The sequence below is a fragment of the Mercenaria mercenaria genome, chromosome 2 (assembly GCF_021730395.1).
Source record: "Mercenaria mercenaria strain notata chromosome 2, MADL_Memer_1, whole genome shotgun sequence".
In the NCBI taxonomy this organism is placed as follows: Eukaryota; Metazoa; Mollusca; class Bivalvia; order Venerida; family Veneridae; genus Mercenaria; species Mercenaria mercenaria.
The window spans coordinates 46,277,681-46,286,384 of record NC_069362.1 but is presented as its reverse complement, the minus strand read 5'-3'; the positions used below and the strand labels follow the sequence as shown (position 1 = coordinate 46,286,384).

General features: G+C 34.2%; 1 protein-coding gene across 1 annotated transcript; it reads left to right on the top strand.

Moving 5' to 3' along the window:
* The first annotated feature begins 5,075 nt into the window (after positions 1-5,075).
* Positions 5,076-6,710, top strand: LOC128549168 (uncharacterized). Its single transcript, XM_053525606.1, has 3 exons — positions 5,076-5,316; positions 5,626-5,708; positions 6,270-6,710. The coding sequence occupies exons 1-3, from the start codon at positions 5,139-5,141 to the stop codon at positions 6,708-6,710; spliced, it is 702 nt and encodes a 233-aa protein (XP_053381581.1). The 5' UTR covers positions 5,076-5,138.
* The last annotated feature ends 1,994 nt before the right edge of the window (positions 6,711-8,704 follow it).

Sequence of the window (8,704 nt, the reverse complement as noted above, 5' to 3'; positions counted from 1 at the left end):
CACATTTAATCGGAAAATAACAGTTAAAACATTACAAAAACAAAAATCATACCTCCACTAATACCAGACATGTTCTGAAAATAACATCCGGGCTTTGAATTGATTTTTACTTATAATACAATTACGATTCGGGTCACATCCAGGACTTTCGCTGAGCCTGCGAGTGTTTGGTTTGAATGGAGGCGGCCGGGGCAGCGTAGCGCAGTGTGATCAAATAAGAATGAATAAAACAAAACTAAGATATATTTTACTTTCGTAAGACATTTCCTTATAGAGATTCAGTAAGATGCACGACTGAAAGATTTCTAAGTTTTTAAGAACTTTTGGCTAAATCGAGACTAAACGCGGAAAGACCAATTAATTAAAAAAAGAAGAAAAAAACTTGCCACGTAGCATTAAGATATTTTTCAGTCATAAATGTCTCAGTTTAAGATTCACGAGACACAGACATAACAGTAGGCCCGACCAAGGCTTTCATATTTAAGGCATAGAACTGAATTCTTAAAATTCCTCTGTCAATTTTAAAAAGATTTACTATCAAAACCAAAACAACGCTGAAAGCTATGCAATCCCTCATCGGCACTTTGAATATTTTTGACTGGGCTGTCGTAGTTGGCAGACCGTTTATTCGTCGCTTGTAAAATTCTACTTTTGGTTTGGCTAAGTCATTTCTTTGTATACGAGAAATTTCAAAATTATAACGGGATTCCGTTTTTCAAGACCACTTGTGGGTCACAAATGAGGACGTTCATTTGGTTACAGAAAGTACTGGAGCCAAGAAGGAGTTTTGGATATATATATACCATCACGGCAACTGGTGTAATGCTAATAGCCGGAATCAAAGCATGCAGTAAGCATAACATCTGATATTACGGTTCTGTGTTATTTCCCTTATTATTTTGAGCGCTGACTTTAAAAAGAAAAAAAATGGTTTAAAGACGCACCGCAAAATACGTGATGTGTTAATATCTAATTATATTACTAAATTAATATAGTAGTGTGCACAATACTCGGTTAAGACCACACTTTATCTCTACGGTGTAGAATAGTGGTTATTTTGTTTTAAAACTATGATGAAAAAGGTATGAATAAAATTGCAGACGAATTTAAACACAGTAATTCAGAGAGGGACTGAATTGTCCATCTGTAACTTTATTAGTCACCTACCGGTGGGGACTATAGGAATGCGCTTTTCCGTCCGTCCATCATTCCGTCCGTCCGTCCGCAATTTCGAGTCCGGTCCATAACGCTGTCATCCATGGAGAGATTTTAATATTACTTGGCACAAATGTTTCTCATTATAAGACGATATGTCATGCGCATAATTCAGACCCCTAACTTAAAGGTCAAGGTAACAATTGGAGGTCAAAGGTCAACAGGGCTTTTTTCCTGTCTGGTCCATAACTCTGCCATCCATGAAGAGTTTTTAATATTACTTGGTACAAATGTTCCCCATGATAAGACGACCTGTCATGCTCAAAACCCGGACCCCTAGCTCAAAGGTTAAGGCCACATTTGGAGGTTAAAGGTCAACAGGGTTTTTCCTGTTCGGTCCAGAACTCTTTCATTCATCAGGGGATTTCAATATTACTTGGCATAAATGTTCCCCATGATGAGACGACATGTTATGCGCAACACACAGAACCCTAGCTCAAAGGTCATATCACACTTGGAGAACGAAGGTCAAAGGGACATTTTTCCTGTCCGGTGTATAACTTTGTCATGCAAAACAGAATTTTATTATTACTTGGCACAAATATTCCACTGGATGAAAAAATATGTCGTGCGCGAAACCCGGGCCCTTAGCTGCAAGGTCAAGGTCACACTTTGAAGTCAAAGGCCAAAAGGGCTTTTTTCCTGTTCAGTCTGTAACTCGACAATCCTTAAAGGGATTTTAATATTACTTGGCAAAAATGTTCACCACTATGAGACTGAGTGTCATGCGCAAGAACCTGGTCCCTAGGTCTAAGGTCAAGGTCACACATAGAGGCTAATGGTCAGATACAAGAATGACTTTGTCTGGAACATTTCTTCTTCATGTATGGAGGGGTTTTGATGTAACTTGGCATAAATGTGCACTACCATAAAACGGATTGTTGTGTGCAAGAACCAGATCCCTAGGTCTAAGGTAAAGGTCACACTTTGTTCGGAGCATTTCTTCTTCATGCATTGAAGGATTTTGATGTAACTTCGCACAAATGTTCACCACAATGAGGCACTCTTGTTTTTAGAATTATGTTCCTTTGTTTTACTATAAATAGCTTATATTGTAACTTATTTATTACAGGCCGTAGGGAAAAATCGAGAACAGTATTCTGTGGTACATCATGAATGTCACATCCAATTTTTAGGTGTATTTTGACCTATCTCTTCCTGGTAAACGGTTTTGTGGGGACTTATATTATATAGAATTTTTTATCAATTTCCCTTTGTCTTCCTATAAATAACTTAATATATAATATCTTTTTGATAATCGGCCAAAAAATGCTATATGAAAACAACTGTAGGTTTTTATATATACAAATTTTAATCCAAGTGTTTTGTTATAACATATTGTATTTATAGTACAATATTGTTTATACATTATTTACAGATATCAGTTCATTATGTTATACTGCAGTAGAAAAAATTAGATGCCTTCCAGTAGGGGACTTTGTATTTCATGGCAATACTTCATTCACTTGTTATACCAGTATTTATAAATTATCAGATTGATTTGCACGATGTTCATGTGGGAGGAAGAAGTAGGTCATTATGTTGTAGTGGGTCTGTAATAGTGACACTGTCTCGGTTATTCATATTTGGTACAAATTGTTATCAAAATTAGATCGTGTTATGATTATTTAGATCTATATATCAAATAATCGCAAGAAAAAATGCATTGTTCTTACCTAAATATTTCTTAAATATAACTCACTCTTTTTAAATAAAACAATGGCAATTTTTCGGAATAGATAAATATGACGCTGTTTTCTTTTAGGGGACATAAATTTTGAATGGACAGCCTAATTCTACGAATGACAGATAAAAACGAAACAGGTTTCTTAAAAAGATACCATATTTCAAAACAGCACAAAATGTGTATAAAAGTTTGAACGAATGACAATTCTTTTAGATGTCAAATATGTTGTCAAAAGCAGTACTTGTTGCAGATTTTGTCGCGCGTGGGACACATTCTCTAAATTTAAATTTTCATTTATTCCGTCTTCCGTTACGTATGTATTTTCGAACAGATTTGCGTGTAATAGTAGACGATATGTGTGCATTTTCCCGCCTTGAGTTGTTCCGCGTGTTTGATAAACATATGACGCGTTAAATCAATCAAAATAGCTATACTGTCTTAACGTTGGCGTGGAATGTCCGGTTCTATTTCTTGGTCAAATATCTCAGAAATTAGCGCACGTACCTATACATGTTATTTCACAATGTTATAGGCCGTATGTTTATATACAACTGTGAAAGTTTTACCAAAATCTACATCGTTAAAAAACTCGCGAAAAACGTTATGAAAAAAAGTTCTGGTTTTCCCATAGGCTCCCATTTTGAAAAATTGCATGAGGTCCGAATTTTTCAAATCAGTCTAACAAAAAAGCAAGCACATGACCCTATCTTTTTTATTTGCTGAATTTTCTAAGTATATTTTGAAGTTTTGAAAAATTATAATTTAATCAAATCCTACATTGTAGAAAAAATATAGATTCAAACGTGAAGAACTGCATTAGGCGGAAACACAGATGTATGCAAATGTAACATGGGACTTTGAAATTTTGACCGATCAATACGAATAATTACGACTCTTTTTATATCTATACAATATAAATTCATCAGAACAAAATGAACAGTCATGTGAGCATAGTTCATGAGGGGTAGGGGAGGGGGACATGAGCTTTTAACGCATAACAACTGACTCGTTCGGCTGAAGAAGTATTAAAGGTCATTAGAATGTTGGTCTTCAAAGTCATATAAAATTGTACTCGTAACTAAATTAACCAGATTAATTCATATACATACATAATTACTTATACACATTAAAGCTTTAAGCGCTCTGGATCAAACTTTCAGTTACTGAGGTTTGCTAAGTTGTGAAGTGGCCATAATCCTCCAAATTCATGTTAACGTTATAAGTTAGCGTTACCTGTTACCCCTTACAATATTATCCTATGACATAATGTTTCCTATATAACTAATATTGAATAATAATGATATCATATTTTTAATTATTTTCCGAAAGCAGAAAAATAGAAATTATATTCTCCTGCAAATAGTTTACTTTATTTTACAAGGAAAAACTGTAAACACCGTTGCTTGTCATCACTAAGCAATTGAGGTTACAACACACTAAATAGCTGTTCTTCTTTATTCTATATAAAATTGACATATTTCTAATGGTCGCAGCACACACCAGGACCCATTTTAAATGTCTGTAGCTTACATTTCCTTGAAGAATATTGTCAGTGCTGAATAAAAATCAAAAGAAAAGTGGGGGTCATGTTTGATGCAAGAAAAATAGTTTCAGTCAAACACACAAACTGCAAAATCAGCTAAAAATTGAGACCCCAAATTGTAGTGTATGATCTAAGTTTCCATGAAACATTCTGTCATGTTGTTATTTCATTATGAAAATCATACCTACATGTCAAGCAGAGATCTGTTGCAAAGAAAATAAGGAAAATAGCTCTACAGAAAAAAAACTGAGGACTATTTGTATCCGCCATTATGCGAATCATACCTACATGTCAAGCAGAGATCTGTTGCAAAGAAAATAAGGAAAATAGCTCTACAGAAAAAAAACTGAGGACTATTTGTATCCGCCATTATGCGAATCATACCTACATGTCAAGCAGAGATCTGTTGCAAAGAAAATAAGGAAAATAGCTCTACAGAAAAAAAACTGAGGACTATTTGTATCCGCCATTATGCGAATCATACCTACATGTCAAGCAGAGATCTGTTGCAAAGAAAATAAGGAAAATAGCTCTACAGAAAAAAAACTGAGGACTATTTGTATCCGCCATTATGCGACTACCATTTTTTTCGCGCCATTTTTCTATTTAGTGTCTGACCTTCTCACTCCTTATTCACGCCTCGTTCTGAAAAAATCGAAAACGAGGCTCTTAACGCATCGCGTAATGTAAACAATGGCGACTGTCAACAAAGGCCTCAGGGATCCAGGTTGGACAAATAATTTAGCAGCTATACCAAATATTTCAATGAGTGACGTGGTTTCAATCATTCAAAAACATTCTAAAGTACCGAACAAACACCTTTCAAAGGGCTACAAATTTTTCCATGGATCGTACATTCACGATATTTCAGGTATGTATTCGGTTGGAAACGACTGAAGTTCTGAACACACTCCGTGTGTTATTTGTACATTAAAAAACGCAAATTCTTTCGTTTATTACTTCCATTTTATTGTTTTCAGCATACAACGCGCGAATTTAATATTAAATTTCGTTTCATTTAATGTTTTACGACCTATATCTTTACCGAAATGTAGCACTTAACACATTACCCCACCCACACTATTGAGACAGTAATTTCTGTTTAGGTTATTGTTGTTCCGTGTTATATTCTTTGTATTGAAATTTGTGTATTAAGATATGTCTATTTTTATATTTTCAGTTAAAGTTAATGCAGAAGGGTGTAGTGTGAGATGTAAATGCTTCAGGTCCATGAAAAAGAATGAAACTCCATGGTCAATACAAGTAAGTTAAATTTCATATAAGATTACATACACTTTTAGAAAATTTAGGGAAATAAGTAGATCTATTCAGTCACACACTGATACATAAAATAACACACTGATAACTTCATGTTGTTTCAAAAAAAAACTTTTCTTATATAATTTTTAAGATGAAACAAGTGCACTTATTGAATGCCTTGCTAGTCATTTGTGTATTTAATAGATACTATTGCCTGTAGTGTAAATAAGACTTCAGAAATAAATATTAAAAGGGCGATAAAATAATTGTCCAGCATAACTAGTATTGAACTATTGACCGGTCAATAGCACAAAATATGAACTGGTGATTTATGTAAAAGAGTCGCATAATAATACTTTTTACCGTTATAACCTCTTTCATGGACATTACTGGTTCAAATGTGTTGGTGTATCAAAACTGAAAATTAGGCGCTTGAACAAACATGCATGTCGTAAATAGAGATAACACTAGCTATGTATAGCTATTGACCATTTTATCATTTACACTGTTTGTGTAAACCTAGATATATTTGCGTTATATTTAACCTTAACTCTTCTTTTATAGATCACTCTTGTGAATACCAAGGAGCTTAGAAGCCAGCTGTGTGGTTGTGGTGCAGGGAAAGGGTCCTGTGCTCATGTTGCAGCACTTGTCTACCAGTTAGCCCACTACAAAACACTCAAGATGAAGGCAGTGCCTGATATAATATCCAAGACATCTTGTCCCCAACAATGGCAGGTGCCTCCAAGAACTCATGGAATTAAACCTAGGGACCTGACAGATGTAAAATTTGTTAAACCAAAGGCAAATGCCAAGAACTCTGAATCATGTGTATGTAGCACTCTGTATAATCCAGTGAACACTGAATTTCCTGACATGTCACTTATTTCTGGTCTGCAGAATATATTGCCACTGCACGACGACAAACTGCAGCTGCTACAAGTTCTGCCAGACAACCTTGAAGCATCCGTTATGCATGGTTTCTGGTCTGGATCGTACCATTAAGCTAGGAACCAGTACAATTAACGGTAATACTATAGACCTTTTTACAGAGAGCTACTTCCTTGGCAACGGGAAACAATTTTCGCGCATGCGCACTCTATGTAGGGCAAAAAGACATGACTGCACAATATAAATTACGTTAGATTGATATTGTATTTTAATCTATTCGATCAATAATTAGTTTGTTTTTATAGTAAATATCCACCGAAAGACAAAGGAAAATATATGTTGATCTTTGCAAACCCACAGCTTTAACTAATGCACATCATCATTGATGATTTTGGATTAGTTAATGGACTATTTATCGGGCACTTTTGAACTCGCCAAAATAGGTTAAGAAATTTGAAAAAAATGATATTTTCCATTACTTAATAGTAATAGAAAGATTTTGTTTTATTTCCTAACGTAATTTCATATAACTTACCACGCGGTGCAATTAGCTTACATGCTACTTGAAATATAATTAAAAGTCGAAGTTGAAAATAAAATGTTCAATTAACAAAGTTCAGGCTTTGGTTTTGCATCAAGTTATACTCAAATGGGGATCAATTCAATCAGTATTCAAAAATAATAATAATCATCTTAAAATTGTTATTTTTTATTTCTATTGTTTCTTCGAATTTGACAATTTTTTTATTTGACATTATCAAAGTGGTTCGAATGGTGAATGCGGCGGTCAGATTTAATAGAGAGGGGGCGGGTAGCGGGGAGGGGTGTTATACACTTACATTCTTTATTTGTTCTATTCTTTGCGGAATTCAAGTTTATCATAATTATTCTATTAAATCACGGATAATAACTTCTGTGCGCGATACATTTTCGATATGAAAATGATCCAGCATGTAAACATAAGAAATAAAAAATATAAATTTATATCAGGTATTTTCCTTCAGTGTGTATAGTAGTTAGATTTGATTAATATATAAAATATTTAGATTTTTTGTAACTACACTTTCATCGTTTTAAAAGGAAATGTCCATTAAAGTTCCAAAGTATATTCTTATAGATTTTAAAATACTAGATATCACGTGAAATGTTTATTTATTTATATATTTTTTTTGATTCACAAAACAGCTCTGCCACGTGATATATTAATCCGAGTGCGTTCTTTTAATGGCATTGATGACCGAAGGCATTTATGTATATCACATCAAAGCCATCTTATTTGCTTCAGTAACTTTTATGATCCGCTCTAATTAGGGGACAATCTCGAAATTAAGTTACGGTCTTGATTACCCAGGTGTCATTTGCATAATATTTACGCAATGATCTCCGGTATATCACTTAAAACAGCAACTTCAGTGACATGGGGCCGCGACCCCAAATATGTAGATGTCATTCAAGGCGGAGAAAAATATATATAACAACTATTTGAAGTTGTGGGAATAATAGATATAATGAAAAAAATATGAAACCTTTAAATGTAAGGAATAAGTTTTATATTTGTATGATGTGTAGAAAAGACTGGAAATGCTTGTTCTTTTCTGACGAAATTAAGAATAAAGCAGGCTTGTCAGGTAAGATATGTTTAATTAACATACATGTCTTTAATCAAAGTATACTGTATAATAAATTACTTGACTGAAATTATCTTTATGATGGCAATACAATTCATAATATAATGATAATTTTATATAGGTGTTCTTATGGTTGAGAGTTCTTTTGCCTCACGTTAACAGCGCATGCGCGTAAAAATCAAAACAACCGCGAATTAGCATAGCAACCAATAATTTGTTTAAAATCATCTATACAAGCACAATAAATCCGTGCCAATTCCTCTTTCTCGATTCAACACCGGAGATAAAACTGCTCTGCTGAAAACTAAATTTCCCATCCCACCCACCCTATGTTGTTGAACCTTCTAAACCTTGGCTGATTTGAAACGGTTGTGTTCATTTAGTAACTATGTTAAAACATATAGATCTATGAAGTAAGAAAAATTCTGTCGGCCGAAGGTTGAACACGCGGGCCATAAAACGCAACTGCTCATAAACAAA